Consider the following 18373-nt stretch of genomic DNA (forward strand, 5'->3'; position numbering starts at 1 on the left):
GGTGGTGTAACCACTGGCACGATGCCAGTGGGCTAGGCGTGCTAATAGCTGCCTCGTGCCGCTATTGGCTTTGAACTCTAATGAATGTGCCAAAGTCAACGTGTCAGAGTGATATATCATTAGCATTGCTTTTGTGCCTTTGTTGCTTCTTTTGGCTCACATGAAGGGCGTTATCTGGATGAGAATGAAAAGGGCATTGGTCCCAAGCATCTGGCCGTGAATGCAATAGGGACACTGTTAGCTTGTAAGCTAGCTAAGATAACCATTTGTTGCGGAGTACGGAGTACACAACGAAACTATTATTAGAGACGAGCCTGAGCTGTTAGTCAAAGTTTGTGCCCTGATGCTTTGAACGGCCTGGGATTGCCCTGCGCGCTCCTCATATTCATCTGGTGTCTGGCCAAGGCGCACATCGATCTGCACACTTTGGGCAAGACACATTTACACAGTACGGGTAAATAATGCGCCATGCTGTGTACGAGTTAATCAAAAAAATAGTCACCAGGGGGTAAAACGAGACTCAGCGCGCTCGGAGCGCTCCCTCATTGGTCGTCATTGACGGATGGCGTATGCAAGCCATTCATAAGAAAAAGCAACATGGGCAACTGGGCTCGGAGAAATAGTCACTGCAATGCAGCTGCACCCACCGCAACAAGACACTGGCGGGCTGCTAGTGAGCAAGCCACCACCCATTGTTGGAAACCACCCTCTGCTTTGGCGCGCCGCCACGAGACAACAACGACGTGTGTGGCAGACTCTTGCATGCCGCGACAGGGGCTGACGACTGGACGGCCGATGGTTAACTAGCGGGCCGGTGCATGCAGGAAGCAAGCTGCTGCGTAACACTTGCTAACGAAGCAAGCAACCCACGCGCTCGCCGCCTGGCAGCGGCACAGAGAGGATCTGGACGGGTCAAGGGCGCGGAACGAGAGGAGGCCTACGGCAATCCTTTTTGCGGGGGGGAGTGCGCCCGAGCTGGAAAGGAGTAACACCGAAACTTCATCATCAGATGTTTACTGATAGGGGGGCGGTGCTGTATCGCCCTATCATCTTGGCCTTTCGTGGGCAAACAACTGATGTGTGTGTAGGTGTTGTGTGTTGTGTGTGTTGTGTATTGTCGGTTGGGCAAAGAAGCATGTGGGTGCCAGGCTGCCAGCTGGTCGGGCTGCTATATGATCATCCAGGTGGTACCAAACCCGCACCCCTCTATACTAGTAATACTTGTTTCTCGTAGCCAAACAGAATCTTTTTTTTTTTGTCTTTAAAAATGATTATCATGCTTATGCAAAGTCAGAACTCGGCTCTGCCTGTGATTACAAAGTAAATCAGCGATGATCCCAAAAGACTAAACAGGTGGCGTCATCCCGTCTATTTAGGGGCCGCGCACACATCACTGGGTATCAGACGGGGCCTCAACGAAAGCCGAGTTTGCTCCTGAACCAGTTTCCCTTCCCCAGTTGCCCAGTTCAGGAACAAGCCATAGTTTACGGATTACACGGGTTCTGATCTGCAGGCTGAAACACAGCGGGACAAGTAGCAAAGGAACTGTGCTTGCATCACGGCCCAGTCAGCGAACATGCCATGTACTGTTCCTGGCGATTACAGAAAACTCCAACGTATCCGTAATCTTTTGGCCCATTCTCTGTAAAATGGCGCGGTGGGAGCTTGTCGTAGAAGGTCGCATACTGAAAGAGGTTGCTGTGCGTGGGCATGGGTTGGCCTGCCCCCCTGTCATGAAAGGCGTGCATGCATCTCCGCAATTGGATCTGGCGTCCTTTGAGTGCGTCCATACGCTTGGGTCAATCATGGGGCATGCTTTGAAGATCCACGGATATACATTGAGATGGGACATGGTTCGCAGACGTCGATACGTCACAGCGACGAATTGTCGTGGGTAAATCAGAAGTGGTATATTGTGTATGCATATTAACTCCAAAAAAAAAAAAATAGACTGTCCCAACCCCCCTCCTCCCATAACCATTGCTAGATTTTTGCTGACTGCAAGGCCTAGACTATCCTGTCCTGTGGTGTCCAATCTCTCGCCGCTTGCTCGCGCGTGCCCTCCCAGTGTATAGCCAGCCGTTTCCCAGTTGCAATGAAAAATCCAGTAACATAAAAAAAATAAACCAAGATAGACTCCTCAATAATATCAAAGTCCCAGGGAGACAATAAGAGTGGGAAAGTGTATTGTCGCTTGCGCTTCGAGCCGCAAGTATATGTAGATGCCGAAAATGTCGAAAGAAAGATACAAAGAATATATCGAAAGGTTTGCACCTTGAGTTCTTCCGGTAGCAGTTCTGCGCAGTTTAAAAAAAAAAGGATTCGCCGTTGTCGCTGTATCGCCGTATTTATGAAGTGGTTGTAGGTGTTTGGTTATATAGTCATTCGTGAAGAAGTAAAGCTGATGCTCGAGGTTCTCTCCACGAAGCGGTCAATTTTAGACCTGGGTCGTACCGTTCCACAAATCCCAAGTTCCTAGGCCGGAATCTGGAAACGTTGCGACGAAGGCTGAGCAGGGCGCATTATCAGCTTGGCCCATGGAGGGTTACTGGGGAATTGGCGTTCTCGGCAGGCGGCTACATAAAGTTAGATGGTCGTCGGCAGAGGTACCAAGACTGTAACATACAACATAGCTCGTCACCACTGAAAGAGAGGTCAGCATAAACAAGGTAAACAGCGAGGATATTGACGGGGAAACCGACTGGTATTGCTTGCACACTATTGTAGGCGGACAGCGCTTTTCAGTCTCAATATATTTGGGACACCAGGATTGCACCAAGTGGTAGTGATGCTGACAGCTGAGTTCTCTCTGCGAGGCGGATTAGATGTATGTTGAAATCATGCAGAGCACCTGGATATATCGAGGCGTAGAGGCGATACACACATAAATATAATTGCACATTGCGCCGTTTGTAGACGTATGTTGTGGAAAATGTTTGTTGCAGGAGGAACGACAGAACAGTGCTAGTAGTAGAGGAGATGTGGCGGCAGATATAGGTACGAAGGCGGGGTCGAGAAAGGTCGTGTTACACACAAAAGCCAATGCCGATACGCAGAAAGACTTTGGAAGATGGAATAGAAGGGTATTATATTAGTCGAACAGTTAATATGGCTTTCGAAAGATAAAACGACGATGGGCAGAGGTGGACTTGGAGTGGAGGCTACAAGGCTATTTAAAAAAAGAAGAGTTGCCCTGGGGGGTGGCATGGGCGTGCGGCCGCAGCGAAAGAGAGACGTTGTATGTATGGAGTAAGGCTGCTCAGTCTGTTTTTCCGCGCCTTGATAGCCCGCCCATCCGGGTCACAGAGATGATTGGTCTCGATGCCGGCAGAAAGAGTAATGTGTCTGCACCTTTTTTTTTTCTGTATTTTATATGAGCCAGGGGGGAGGAGGGGGGGTGTCTAGAGTGCGAACGGAACCTCTGTTCAGAGCCATGGTTCCAGACCAGGCCAGGGTGGTGTGCGAGGTACTGGTAGGAGACACACCCTCACCTTGCTGTAACGCACCCCTCTTCCCTGAATACCGCTGCCTCCGGTAGGAACTACAGGTTTTCAGCAGAGAAAGGCTGCTAGTTATTGAGAGCGTGTTGGAGGGTTGGAGGCGTATGGTGGAGGTGTGGGATGCCAGAAGTTATGAAGATTAGAGTGAGGCTTGGAACGGGCGGTACAAATAGGATATTAGGAGGTAGGGTAGGTTCTTAATTAGCTTGGTGAAGAAGGTGCTGACCAGGCACAGTGGCTACGGGCCTGCTTTGAGGCACTGTTCGTGGTACAATAGCTGTACTGTACCTGTACTGTACCTGTACTGTATCACGAGATGCACACCCACCGGACCTTTACTTCCAGACCCTATTCGGTAATCCGTACATGTCATCTGCATCATTGACAAACATCTCTGTTGGTCCAGCAATTCTCTCTCATGTACAAACTACCGACTAAAGATGACTTTGCGGGCCGTGGCGCACGTAGCGGCTATCACCAATTGCCTAATCATGGTGCCGCGACGGTCCGCTGCCAGCAGGCGGTCCTGCCAAGTGCTAATTATTAGCCCCATCTCATCATCAGTCAGGCCTGGCCGCCGTTTCCCTTTTTCTATCCCTCGAGCCGACCGAGTTTTTCTCTTCCTTTGCTGGTTCCAAGCCCCCATTATTATTTCTTCCGTCAATGCTAAATTAATTACTTATTCGGAACCTATATGCGAGCATCAAGGACCAACGAGTCATCGCGGCACTCGCAACCCCTGGTTCATTTGTCCAGAGTGCAAGCTTCTTTCTCCGCCACGGTGGTCCCGGACCCGAGATGAGTACTGGTAAACCACGCGGAATGGCGTCGGATTAACATTGCACTGCGCATGGTTTGCATCAAAGGGTCCTGCGCGACTCTTGACCGGTCGCAGCATTTCTGCAGTCGCTGCCCAACCCGGCAATGCGCTGCAAGGGCCCGTAGCAGAGTCAGAGGTGATGCGCACGAGGCCGCCCTCGCACGTCACATCCATCGGCAACAAGAACAAGATCAGCTCCCCTGGTGAACCATGACTGGATGCATGTTTCCTTATCAGTGTTACACATCCCAACTTCCCGTTTTGCCCAGAGACTGAAACTAACAGCGAAATACATAGGGAAGCGAAATACATTAGAGAAATTTCTTTCGGAAAGAAGATAAAATTCAACCGACGTTGGGCTTCAAGACTACCGTCTTTCTTGATGACCTGCCGAGGATCTTGTCGGCTACCTACCGGTACTACCAGCCTACCTACCTAGTAACCGTTTCTCATTCTGCTTGTGTATTGGGCACACTATATTTCCTTAGTGTCCTAGACCCTGGCCAAAGTGCATGTGCCGAAGAAATAATCGAACCATTTCTGACGAATGCCGCTCGGATGACCGTCCTGCATCGCCGTTGAGAATCAAAATTTCCGCAGTTGCCCCAGTTTTGACACGACGATGCGAATGGAAAACGGTCCTCGGCATCTGTGCGCTGCCAGCATCATCGTGATAGGCCCGTCCAGCATGCAGCGGTCAACCGACTCGTCTGCGCCTGTGCTGGTTGCTCGAAAGAACAACACCGCCTTGGGCGTCACAACATCAGCCGACAAACAGAACAAGGACAGAAAATTCTAGCTTCGGCAATGCTTTGGAAATACTCGGCCAACAGCGCAGGCGTGACCAAATATGTGCTGCTGCAACCTGGATGATTGCTGGCTCTTGCAAGCTCTATCCGTGCGCTGAAAAAGATCAGGCGACTAAAAAACTCTGATTTTTCGTCTACCACGCAAAATATTGTCAGCATTATGTCCACCTCTGGCAATACTCGTTGAATCGGCCGCTAAGCGCTAGTTATTACTCGATACCAGAAACCAGACAAGAGCCAGAATCGGCTCCTTTGACAGCGCCCGGTTCGGTGCACACGTGCGCCCATGGCTCATGAATCCGCACACCAAACAGAGCCGTTGTTTCAACTATACTGTGATAGCCTCCCTTTGATACAATTCTTTCCTTGGCCGCCTCTACGCGATGTGGAAGCGCATTCAGATTGTGCTGGCCCTTCGAATGCCGAAGAGTCCAGCCCGCGTTGCCTCGAGGACATGCCCGATACGTACTTGCATCAGTCTTTTACATGTTGAACACCCGTGGATACAAGGCGCTGATGCCGCTGACGCATGTTTCTATGCCACTCTAACTATAATCGCAAGCGACGCCAGGCCAACATTGTCTAAATTTCCGACACGCCTCAACCGGGCCTTCCACTGCATCACCGTCTTCCATTTGTCTTGGAGCCAATCAAATCAGTCAGCAAGGGTGCGTTCCGAAAGCGGCCCTTTACGATGGACGCCGAGTCATGGACGCCATTGCGAGAGAGCGCTTTCCCTCGTCCCTGATTATCTGAGGCTCGAAACCCAGTATATACTGGAAGAACTGTCCCGCAGCGGGGCTTGTGGAGGACTCTGCCGTACGGGCAACGGCTCGGGCCATCCTGCGCACCTTCTCAATGCTTCTCCAGCCAGCTCGTTAACAACAGACCACGCTAAAAACCTGCAATTTTAAATCAAACGAAAATAATACCTGCAGCGCCAGCCCTAGCTGTCAGGCCCAAGGTCTTTATTGCACGGAAACCCCCGGTCCTTTTTTCCATCTGCCACTGAAGATGGCGTCAGCTCCCACGCGGCGACTAGGGTAATGCAGCTATAATAGTCTGTCTAAAAAGGCTAGTTATACGAATAGAGCACAGGAATGGTAAAGCCGCCCACCAATGATCATCAGCTACTCGCATGTGCGTCATGGGGGCCAAAACACTTAACCGGGTTAGAGCCAGTGCCGCTTTTCGACATTGCCTTGATCATGCACTTGATGCCGTTGTGCATAACTTGTTTCAGACAGGTTGCATTCGTCATTTGCTTTCTGGTGTGGTCCATTTTGACCGCATGATGAATAACATATACAAAAGAGCGCCGTTCAGCGAGTCAAGACAAATCATATCGCAGCTACCGCTCCCACCAGTGCGTCCATCGCGCTGCTGTGCGCATTGCCGATGGGACTGTAAAGCGGCCCAGCCCACGCAACACCAAGCTTGTTATTATTTTCATCGCGATCTTTAGCCCAGATGGAGTCGGCATTGCGCGCGAGGAAGTATTTTATGTCGTTGCTGGGCGAGATTTCGTCGAGGTAACGCAGGTTGCGGGCAAAGACGCCCTTGAATTGGGCGCCATCACCGCCGCAGTGACCTCGGTCATTCTCGCATCCCTCCACGAGGATCCCATTGCCGTCGACTAGCTTCTTCATAGACACAGACGCAAGGTCGTTGGCACGGTCGAGATAGTCACGGTTGCCAGTGGCCTTGTACAACTCCACCAACCCCCCCAGAACGACGCCTTGGTTGTACGTCCAAGTCGTCTGGCCGTTGTTGATGCACTGATCGTTTAGGCCATCGTTGATCAAGTTGTCGCCATTGATCATGCCACTGTTGGCGAACCACTGCCACTGGCTCTCTGCGATGCTTGTGTACTTGCCTTTGTCATTGGGAATGCGATTAGCGAGCGATGCGGCCACGGAGAGATACAACTCATTCGCAATCGCGTTGACATAATTTCTCTTCTTGCTCCAGTAAATGCCACCGTTGCAGTTGGTATTGCCGCCACCCTGCATGTCACTAAAGATGCGCACAGCAGAGTCGAGGTACTCTTGCTTATGGGTGTAATCATAGGCGTGGATGAGACCGAGCGCCCACCAGCCTTCGTCGTCATAAAAGTCGTTGAGAAAGTTACGGAAAGCTTGGGGCTGGACGCCGCCGCCCGTGGCAGCAGCAGCAGCAGCAGCAGCGCAAGCAGGGCCCTCGCCATTGATGCAGTCCTCAGTCTTCATTATGCCGTTGCTCATGACGGTCTTTATTGTAAAGACATTGACATTCTGCGCCCGAGACCATGTATTGTGGATCACGTCGGAAATTTCGAGTCTCTCGGCCTCAATAGGGCGAAGCTTAGCCCAGTCGGCCAGCGTTGTCAGCGCGTTGCCGCTGTTCCACCACGCATTATCCCAAAGGCCGGTACTCTGGTTATACCAAAATCTCTGAAGGGCAAAGGCAGCGAGCGCAATGTTGTTTGCGTAATGGTTTTTATGATTGGCGTGCTTTGCCACATGTGCATCGCTGACGGTAGGGACTGCGTTGACGACGGCCGCCAGGACTGCGCTGGCAGCACAAATTTTTGGCATAACCATTTTGTAACGCTCTCTCGCCTCTTTGGTATCTGAATAAGGCATGCGGCGACTCTCGACCTCGACTTTGGGCATGCGGGCAACATATATACTATATACTTGAGTCCGAGAGCCGTGGTGGATTCTCATGCTAGGACCTCGCTCTAGGTAACCGTCGACGAAACACATCGACTGCTTCACGAGGTCAACTAGTCGATCCTCTCTGCAACTAAGTAAATTCCTTGCTACGGGCAGGGGACAATATGGCTCCCCCAGAGAGGATCATGACGCCGGAGGATGAATCTGTGGTCGATTGTTAACCCCGCCAATGCCATCGGCGATCTTATGCCCATGAAGCACTAAACCGGCCGATGAGATGCGCCTATAAGGTGTCATGGCAGTTATTTTGCGGGCTACACTTACTGTCGCACCTGACACATGAGATAGGCGGGTGCAGATGATGCGGCCATGCGCCAACCCAGATCAGCGCGCAGTCTCTCTCTCCAGCCAGATTGGTCTGTTGGCTAGCTCTCACCAAGCTAGAATCCATTCACCTGCATATGCGGGGTGCCCATGGCTAGCTGCCGATGGGCCTGTGTTTTCTGCACTCAAAGTACTTCATGAGAAATGGTTTGGTTTTAAGTTGCTAGCTATCAACGATTGTGTCAACCCAGGATTGAGATATCGATATCGACATCTACGGAAAGAGCAGCAAGCGCCAATCGACCAGGCGCGAAAGAGAGGAAACCCCCATCGGACGGCTTGCGAAGGGGTCTATTTGTGCTCTTCTTTTCAGAATTCCATTTCAGAATGGGCCCGATTTTCTGGCGCACGTACACAGACTCGACCTGGAATCGATCATTGGCGCGTTCTCAGTGCAGCCATGTCACCGTTACAGCAGTCTCTCTGACGCCAAAGCACCCGTGCGAGTTGCTGAGCCTTCTGCTGCGCGCTGGGTGTGCTGCGGCACTCGGTGCCCATGACGTACAGTGATGTCGGAAACAACTCGATCCTGGTATCTTTCCTCCACCTCTTATGCCGAGAGACCCTTTGACTACGTCGTGCTTCCGTCGTGGACGTTTTGTCTTGACACCTGGCAAGTGCAATCTGCTAACGGCTTGTCTATTCGGTAATGTATTGTCAAACTCTAACTGGAGACACTTGTCAGTCAATGAAATGAGGTGGCTTGTTGCCTGCGCTACGACTTTTTCTAGAGTCGATGGTTCTGGCGCAGTCGACATCATGGTCCGGCAGCGAAACGCATAACTAAACAGGTTATGCAGGCCACATCAATGCGCTCGCAAAAGCGGCAGGGCTACAAAAGACGCTTCCACTCTTTCCGGCCGATGCCCCAACTTTGAACTGACTTGTGCTTCGACGGTCGAGATGCCCCACGAGAGCCGGTTGGTTGGTTGATGGGTGCTGCGCCAATAGACTCGGACCGTGCCTAGACAACCTAGCACAGCCAGTTCAGCCCATCAAGCATAACGTATCGGACCTTTCACGGTTTGTTTCGATGCCTCTGTTTCTTTTTGCGGTTTGATGCTCAGCGAGGATCCGAGCCATTTAACGAGCCGTCTTGTTTCGGTCTGTGAGCTTTGACAAATGTCTCGTAGTACCATTGTCAGAGTACGCACCATGCCATTCGTGGGGCCGAAAAATCATGGGTGCGATGCTGCTATTTTGCTTTCTTGTGCGCCTTTCTTTTTTCCAGTCTGTACGCATGATGGCGTCGTTTCTTCACCGCTTGCAGCCACATCCTTTATTTTTTTTCTTTTTTTTTCCTTTTTTTTTTCCATCCGTCATCATGGTGAGACAAAACAAGGCTCATATTGCTTTTTTCTTTTAATCGCGAGCGACATCGTGTATCCGTACTCGATACATCTCTGCACATCCCCGCCACTCATGTAGTGCAATGGCCAGTTTCCAGTTCCTGAGAAGATCCTATTGGAAATGGGTGACGCAAAGATCCAATAACCAACCACTTTGCCACTCAACGATGCTTGTGGGTAATCAATCATTTTCTCGCCCTGGCTTGCCGACGGAAAGGCCCGTGCAATCCATTCGACTGCATGCAGATCACTCGCTTCCTGGTTTTTTCTTTCGGCCTTCTAGGGCGGGTGGCGTGCGCTGTCCGCTTCTGCGTTCCGCGCGTCACTCGTCCGCCCCCCTCCCCCCCCCCCCAACCTCCCTCTAATAATTCTAATGCAAGACGGGGCCTTGTTGGCCTTGTTGGCCTTGTATCGTGCTAGCCCTCTCCGCCTTCCCGGACGATGGATGATAGTGTAAACAAGCGTTGACGAATTGCAGACCGGGACCCCGACCGGTTATCGCGGCGCTATCCACTTTTTACGTTTTGAAACCAGTCAGCTTGGCAGGCTTCCAAGCTTCTCCCCTCCTAAATAAGTTTATTGCTCGTATTCCATTCGTGCGTCCGCGCAATCCGCGGCCATTGCTTCCAAGTCTCATTTTGTTGGTTTCCTTACAAATCTTGATCGGTCAGTGGCCAGGCAGGGCAAGAGAGCTGCTTTCGCCCCACCCGGAAGAGACTCCCCGGCGTCGCTAGCAAAAGGGCCCTCGAAAACTACGGATACTTTATTTTATTTTCCTTGGTCCGAGGTCGAAATATATCCCAACGGCTTCTTACCTACTCTCATAGTTGAATACTATGTATACTCTGTTGGCACGCCGCCATCTAACGCTTTTCCCATCGTGGTTATAACATGCATCGTCTCATCGCGTATCTCTCTCAGCAGTCAGAAGAGGGGGTGGCTCGATAAAAGCAGGGGAAGTTGCCTTGTAAATCATTCATGACGAAGACAACCTTCTTTTATGAAGAACACTTATTCACGTGTACGAGAGATGATCATCTACCAACACGAATCGATTTTCGCCTGTGACTCGGTAATGAAACGTAGTTGCCGCCCTTGCTCTCAACCAATGGCTTATTATTGGCAAATACGGCAGCCCCCTTTCCAGAAGTAGCCCCTCTTGGCGTTGAGTAAATTGCAACCAAAGGCCTCATTGTGTTCTTTCTGAGTGCCATGTAGTAGTTGAGGTGGGACAGCTGACTAGAAACAAAGTGACCATCGCGCCGCTATTGAAGAGAAGCATCAGAAGCGCCTTCCTAGGTACTAGGTTGGCAGTAACAGTGCTAATGTCACAGACGCGGATTTCTTCGCTGGCATCGGCTAGAATCAATCTCGAAAAAATACCATGCGAAAGCTTGGGGTCATCAACTGTAGCATGCTCGGCAGCGTCAACTTTGCGCACCTACTACATATGTTGACTCTGAACATCCAACCTCGCCGCGCCAGGCAGAGTCGAGTCTACAAACCCGCTATTATACACAAAGAGTACCATGATTATACACACAAGTATATTAGAGTACATACGAGATCCATGAAACTTTGCAAATACACTCCCTCCAGGATACCTTGGCTGTTCGTAGCGCAGCCAAATGAAAAACAGCCACCAACTTTCACGAATACGCACTACAGCGCATTCGCACTACTTCCTCTCATTCTTCTCCCTCTCCTCCTTGGCGTCAATCACGTCCATGGCATCCATAAAGTCGTTGAGCTCGTCCTGCAGCTGTCCCAGAGTCTTGCTGAGGTTGCCTTCCATCTTCATAATATTGGAAAACCAAGCACTAATCTCTGCGCTGCCGGCAATCAAGTCCTGGCTCTCCGATGCCCCAGGGCCATGCGCCCCGTGTCCGTTGGTCTCGGCTCCCTGGGTAAGGCCCAGGAAGGCAGTGGCATCGCGCAGCCGCCCCAGGTACTGCATGCCGACTTGCACCGTCAGGGACATGTGGAGCGCCGGGTGGGTGTCGAGGGAGGCGCCGGTTGCGATGCCAAAGTTCATTACCGGCAGGAGGTACGAGTCAAACGTATCATCCAGCTTGGGGTCCGCGTCGGCCAGAACCACGCGGACGTGATCAAAGAGGTGCTGCAGAGTCTTAAGGAGGTGCGCGTAGAGAGATACTGTCAACATGCCGTTGGAAGGATCCGTCGCGCTGAGAGGCAGCTCCGCCTGGCCGGTGGCGGAGTCGCTGGACGCTCTCTTCATGGCCACAATGCGCTCGAGAACTTCGATGAGGTAATGCGTATGCTTATAGAGCTCGGCCACGGTGAATTCATTGGGCTTTCCGCCGGGACCATCGCGATAGTCCTTGCCCTGCTCGAGGCACTCAAGATGGTTGGCAAGCAGGCGGACACGAGTGTAGGTTAGCAAAAATTGATCCATTACGGCCAGATTGCTCTCGTTAGCTGTCACGGAATCCTTGTAGTTGGCCCGTAGTATATTTGAGCGAGACCGACTCTTCGTCGTAGGGAAATAAAATGTCTGCGGGTGCGGCGGAGGGGCACTTTGGCGTCTTCTGCTGCCAAAGACGAGCGTGGCACAATCTTGGACGACACAGTCCTGTTGCGGCGGCGGCTGCACAGATCTGCAAGGATCCTGCTGGGCGACAGCTGGATCTGGTATAACAAGAGGTGCAAAGGGTGCGAATGAATCTTGATCAAAGACCTGTTGCGGTTGGTGGTGGTGCAGCACCAGGTGATGATGTTGCAGCTGCTGTGCTTCCTCGTGTGACTGATTAGGCCAGAAACTCGGATTGACTTGATGAAAGGGAAAGTAGTCAACGACGCCAGAGGGAACTTGCGATCCTAATAAATAATTGGGCGGCATCGGCGGTTGGGACAGTGCCATGTAATCCATATTCCGCAAGTTCATTGCATACTCGGCCAGCCCTGCAGACCCATCCGGCACCGTCATTACCTGGCTCGGTATGCCGGGGGCCGACATCGCGTCGGTTGCTAATAACGGAAGTACTTCCACAAATAAATTAGCTGATATCCCTTTTCGTCTCAGAAACAATTGGCAATGATACCAGGGGTAGAATAGCGGCTGTTTTTGGGGGTAACCTACCCGTGTCACGTTGGACAGGATGAGCATCACTTCCTTTCCGCCTCCGCTTCGGGCAGCGGCGTTCTGTACCATCTTCTGCCTCAGAATGGTCTTGTTCTTCCGAGTAGAGAGCATTATTGGGTGCGGTGCTCTGCTCTTGCGAGTAGGCCAATTGTGGCAGAGGCTGCTGTTGCTGTAGCAGTTCTCGAGAATAATAATGCTGTAACAATTGTTGCGCCTGGTCGGGACTCTGCGTCGGCGGCGGCGGCGGCGGCTGCTGCTGATGCTGCAGCTGTTGGTGTTCCTGAATCTGATCGTAATGCTGAATCCGCTTCTTGTACCGGAGTGACGGGCTCGACTTGCATTCGGCATTGAGTCTTAAACAGCGATCGCAAACCCCTTTGCCGATCCGCTTGCAGCTGAGCTTCTGGTTGTGACAGCGATCGCAAGCCTTTCTATTGAGGCTCTCAGACATGTTCGGGGAATGAGCGGACGGACGGGCCAACGAGCGACGGTGAATATTAGTAGTGTGCGAAAAAGAAAGGAAGTAGGCATGCGAGACCCAGGACAGAGTCGGGCCAAGTGGACAAGCGTTTAAGAATCACGACGCCGAATCATCGCGTGGGCCGAGAGCGAGTTGGCCCTCTCTCCAAAGTGCTCTGATCTCCAGTACGAGCAAATTCGGAATGAAAAAGCAAAATGTACAGCTTACATCTCCGGACGAAAGTTGCCTCTTTCAGCCCAGCACAGTATCGCCTTCTCCTGATCAGCTGAGTAGTCGACAATGCCGCCAGGAACCTGGTATCACAGGTGTTGCCTCTAAGCCATCATCTAGAGTAACCATGGGCTCGCTTGTTGGAATAATACGACCTTTGGCGCACAATGACGGCAGCGCCATTGGCCAGTCTCAGTCGTGTTGCACAGCAAGACTTTGGAGAGGCCTCTGCCGGAGAACCAGTAGCTCGGAGGCGCAGATAGGCTCTATATTCAGAGACCAAGTTCTGTGCTGCTTACTCGCTAAGAAGCGAGCATGGATTGAGTCTACACTTCTCATGCCGGCAAACGTCAGTGTCGATTTTGGCCAGGATCTCCGTCGGCTCTCTTGCGTGCAGCCGTGGGTAGACCAGAGGTCCCTGGCTGTCGTCGTACCTATCCCATGGAACAAAAGCTGTGCAGACAAAACGTTTTTGGTAAACGCAAAGAATATGTATCCTTGCTCATAGTGTTATTTGTTCGGGCGCCTCTAGACTACCAGCGCATTGATGTCAGTCTGCCTATATGCCGTGCCGGCCTCGTATAATGCGCGCGAATTCAGTGGTACAATGTCTCAATCTTGTCTTTCGCGTCCGTGCCGTCCATGTTCGCCCGGAAAGTTGTACCTAAAGTAAGTATCTCGATCTGGATTGATTTCTTTTATGGGAATGCATGTGGGGTGGAAATAGTCCTCCGTATTGCCCAGAGGCCACATGATCGTGAAGACCACCTGGTCTGGCGGGCAGCGGCGAACCTGTTTCCATTGGCTCCAACCGAGCGTGGCTGTCAGATTCTGAATATCTCGGTGAGCCCTCTTCGCTGCCTTGTTTGCGTGGGACGTCAACCCTTTGTCTCCTTCCGACACGTCTTTTTCAACGGCAGCGCGCAGGGCATTATAAGACTCGAGAATGACGGTGCAGATATCCCGCATCGCGACTTCGATAGCCACTCCAATGAGCTTGTCTTCTCTTGACCATTGCGCTTTGTGAAAGGTTGCGGGGAGAAGAGGCTGCTCAATACATTTTGAAATCGACTCTTTCAGCAGCTCTGGAGCCAGTGGCGCTTTTGAATCTTTCGGCACCGGCGCATTGATATATGTTCTCGCAGCGGTTTCAATCTCGCCAATCAGGTGCTCTTGGCTAATGTCGTCTGTAGTCATGAAAGCAAGCCTGTTAGCAAATCTTCGAACAATCGTATCTGTGACTGCCTGCCAGTTGATGGTGAATCGTCGAGGGTGACGCGCCATGATCTCAACCTCCGGCTTGAGCTTCTGCAAGTCGTGTAGGCCGGCCGTCGCCAGACGCATCAGATCTGGCCGCTCAGGGTCCATGGTTGTGATGTTGAGAGGGTAGAAGAGCCCAGACACCATGGAAGAGTAATCAATCCGCAGGCGATCGGTGCCGACTCCGTCATAGTTTTCCGCCACGGCCCTCGCCCACTGGAAGTAGACCATGCTCGAGTCGCTGACTACGCCCCTGCGGTGAAACACTGCTTGACTGGAAATCAGATCGAGATCTTTGGAGAAGTCACAATGAACGTATTCAAAGCCAATCTCCATGCGAACGAAGCCATCGTATCCCCATTTCGTTATGATTGCGCATATGACTTTAGCCCGGGTAAACTCGCCGTCTTCGAAATTGAGGTTGGGCTTCCCGTACAATATGTAGAGCTCAGCGTCCAAGGTACCGAGATCCGTTTTCCCGCCAGACATTCCATCGATATAGAGCACGTGCAGATCCTTGGTCGCTTGATGACTTTGAAGATACCCGAGCTTAGCCCGGGGCCTATTGCCTTTCCCGTCTGCTGGGGGGCTCCGACGTAGGGTCTTTTGCGTACCAGGCATATCCTTCGTTTCGGCCTTTTCGTCGCCATGTTTTACTCTGTCTTTGTCTCTGACTGGCACGAAGTCGATATCTAGGGCGAAGCCTTCGGCGTGCTCAATCTCAAAGGCCAGCCATTCGAATGTTTTGGGGGGCTCTTGAGAGTGGCTGCCATGATATAGGACGGTACCAGCCGGAATGATGGCGGGAAAAAGGCTGAAGCCGTTATGGTTCATGGACGAACCCCATTGTCGGCCGGCATTGTTGATGGCCCGGAAGATGGGGTGCGCCCGGGCGTGAGCGCTCTCAACGGTCGGCTGCAGCCTGTCGGCGGCACCTGCCTGCTGCATGGTACGCCATGTGCAACCTGCCAGGACGTAGCTGGCTAGGGATGAGAATAGCATCTTGACTGAAGTTGAGATTTTGCTTGATTTCCCGTTTGAGTGAGATTGGTTGTGAAGGTGAGTCAGGAGGGAGCGGAGAGAGACGTCTGAGACGGCCCTGATGAGCTGCTGCAAGCGGATACCGAACTGATCCGAGACCTGGCTGTGTCGATATACGAGGCTCCGGCGACGACGCGATTAGTCAGTGAGCGCCAAAAGCAAAGTGTGGCTGAGTGTACAAATATGAGTTGAGTGATACTGATAGCCTTTCGTACGAGAAATTATTTATTGTATTGGTGGTATATCATAAATTACATTGGCCTTGAATTTTTGGCGGTCGGTCTTGAACTGCATGCAGTCGCTCAATCGTGCAACCTATTTCTCAAAACGCTTTGCAACGGTGTCCCAGTTGATAACGTCCCAGATGGCACTAAAGTATTCAGCCTTGCGGTTCTCATATTGGAGGTAGTAGGCGTGCTCCCAAGCATCAATGCCCAGTAGAGGCTCGAGGTTACCGGCAATGGGATCTTGGTTGGCGCGGGTGACTACGCTGAGGGTACCGGACGTCTTGTCCTTGACCAGCCAGGCCCAACCGGAACCCTGAATACCGGCGAGGGCAGCGTTGGTCTGCTTCTTGAGCTTGTCAAAGGATCCAAAGTCCTCGGTGATGGCAGTCTACAGATCATGATGGTGTTAGCCAAATTGTGCAGTCAATCAAGCGAGATGCAACACGGGTGCCACATACGGAAAGCTTGCCAGTAGGCTCACCACCGCCACCCTGGCCGTTGGGGGCGAGGTTCTCCCAGAAGAGAGTGTGATTGATGTGGCCACCACCGTGGAAGTTGAGAAGAGGAGCCTGGGCAGCAGCAGCCTTGGCGTCATTCTTGGCCTGGGCCTCGGAGAGAGCCTCTACGGCGGCGTTGAAGCCGTTTACGTAGGTCTGGTGGTGCTTGGAGTGGTGAAGCTCCATAATCTTGCCGGAGATGGAGGGCTCGAGAGCGCCATAGTCATCTGGTGCAAGTGTTAGCGATTGCTTTTGGGGGTGTACCGCGAAAGTTGAGCTGAGTATCGGTGACGATATCGATCGCAGAGGGTTTTCTTCAAGGGGGGCTGTAGAGGCCGCTTACATTGCAAGTCGGGAAGGGTAGCCTTTCCGCGAACGAAGCTGGTCGAGGCCATGGCAGCGGCAGGCTTGGAGACGGCGCGGAGACCAGCGCGCACGGCGGGAGTTGTGCGGAGAAGAGTAGAGGCCATGGTGTCGATTGTGTGATGAGTGTCGGCTTTGCAAATTCAGATTGTCAGTTGTGGTTCAATTGCGTTTGCGAATGAGGTTGTCGCGAGACGAGTCAGCCGTGCTTCCGTTTCGAATGCAAGCACAAGCGCAAAAGTTGAATGCGCCTCGAACGTATGCAACGCAGGAGGATGAGAGGTGCCAGGACCTTTATGAAGCCGCAGAGAAGGGGATGCTTACCAATTGCACAGTCGTGATGATGGGAGTGTTGATGATGTCAAGCCGAAGAGCCGAGCTATTTTTCGCCAGCCGGCCAATATGACGGGGGAGCTTCTGGTGAGCTCAGCCTGTCGTCATAATAGGTAGGTAGGTATGGGGGGAGCGAGGCTAACAGTGGGCGAAGGAAGCTTGTACAGTGGTGGCTACAGCGGGTAGAATTCGAGATTACAGTGACTCTAGCAGCTACCGGTGGATACCTGAGGCCCCTAAAGCCAGTTGCCCAGCAGCAAGTACAGCGCCTCGCATTACTAACAGAGGCCCCTCTTCCCCACTAAGAACATGTTCTAAGTCAGCGGCATTGTTGTGTGGGGCCGGGGCTCCTTTCCCCGACGTTGCCGGATGTCGTCAAAGATGCTTTCGCCGAGCGGCTGCCGACTCTTCGGCCGATGGTTCATGCTCGTGATGGTCAAAACGTCAAACAACTCCTGCACCCAGCGACCAAGCAGTCATCATCAGCAGGTAGAAGCTAAGTACCAACCATGGCTCTAGGGTATCACGGCATTGCCCGAGACCCGGGTTGCCATGTGGCCAGGGAAGGTAGCCCAGGCAGACTGCTCACCAACTACGGCCTGGCTGCCTTTCTAAAGATAAGAAAGAGAAACGGCGGGCGAATTGGATATCGAAATACGGACTGGGCTTCATGCTGTCCTACTGGTACGAATATATTGCGAGCCATAGCAGACCCACTCTATCGGTATGTGCTGCAAGTAGCATCGGGCTTGATGTTGATTGATTAGCGCATGGATATCATAAACCAGAATTCACGATATGTCGAGCATACTGGCCACTTATAAAAAATACCTAGAAAGACATGGAAGGCCACAATGCAACAACTTTAAAAGCTTCGTCAAGGTTTGGGCGCTTATTCGTTGTACCTGTATAGAACGCTGGGCCCGTGTTGCTGGGACAACCCCCACCTTGCCTGGTCCCCTCCACACGAGGCTGCTACCAAACAATGTAGCTTACCTACACAACGACCCTACGACATTCGTTTCGTAAAAGGCATCAATTGAGTGGGAAAGACAAGTGAGAGGCGGTTTTCTTCGCACCCAGGCTGGCAAAATGGCGACTATGGTAATGCATCCCAAGCCCGCGACGCTCTTCGCCAAGGTGCGGCCGCTCGACGACGCGACACATCGCACACAGCTTTGCGCCAAACGGCCGATACGCCCGAGCCAGGTCCTCGCGGTCAAGACCCCCTCGGTTAGAGCTTCGACCGTCTCCGCGGCCCTCGCCATCAAGACGCCCTCGGTCAGAGTCTCGACCGTCTCCTCGGCCCCCCGCGCCCACCGCCGCCGCCGCCGCCGCC

At 52.3% G+C, this 18373-nt stretch overlaps 4 protein-coding genes across 4 annotated transcripts; all 4 read right to left on the reverse strand.

Moving 5' to 3' along the window:
* Positions 1-6469: 6469 nt before the first annotated feature.
* Positions 6470-7783, reverse strand: BBA_09379 (glycosyl hydrolase; the record flags this gene model as incomplete). The annotated part of the gene is made up of 1 exon (XM_008604476.1): positions 6470-7783. One exon carries the CDS (start codon positions 7781-7783, stop codon positions 6470-6472), a length of 1314 nt encoding a protein of 437 aa, XP_008602698.1.
* A 3414-nt stretch (positions 7784-11197) lies between these two features.
* On the reverse strand, positions 11198-13073 carry BBA_09380 (uncharacterized protein; the record flags this gene model as incomplete). The annotated part of the gene is made up of 2 exons (XM_008604477.1): positions 11198-12507; positions 12689-13073. The coding sequence occupies 2 exons, from the start codon at positions 13071-13073 to the stop codon at positions 11198-11200; spliced, it is 1695 nt and encodes a 564-aa protein (XP_008602699.1).
* An 852-nt stretch (positions 13074-13925) lies between these two features.
* On the reverse strand, positions 13926-15521 carry BBA_09381 (uncharacterized protein; the record flags this gene model as incomplete). Its single annotated transcript, XM_008604478.1, has 1 exon — positions 13926-15521. One exon carries the CDS (start codon positions 15519-15521, stop codon positions 13926-13928), a length of 1596 nt encoding a protein of 531 aa, XP_008602700.1.
* A 408-nt stretch (positions 15522-15929) lies between these two features.
* Positions 15930-16808, reverse strand: BBA_09382 (mitochondrial manganese superoxide dismutase; the record flags this gene model as incomplete). The annotated part of the gene is made up of 3 exons (XM_008604479.1): positions 15930-16229; positions 16300-16565; positions 16682-16808. The coding sequence occupies 3 exons, from the start codon at positions 16806-16808 to the stop codon at positions 15930-15932; spliced, it is 693 nt and encodes a 230-aa protein (XP_008602701.1).
* Between the last annotated feature and the right edge of the window lie 1565 nt (positions 16809-18373).

Source organism: Beauveria bassiana, assembly GCF_000280675.1.
Source record: "Beauveria bassiana ARSEF 2860 unplaced genomic scaffold BBA_S00052, whole genome shotgun sequence".
Taxonomy (NCBI): domain Eukaryota; kingdom Fungi; phylum Ascomycota; class Sordariomycetes; order Hypocreales; family Cordycipitaceae; genus Beauveria; species Beauveria bassiana.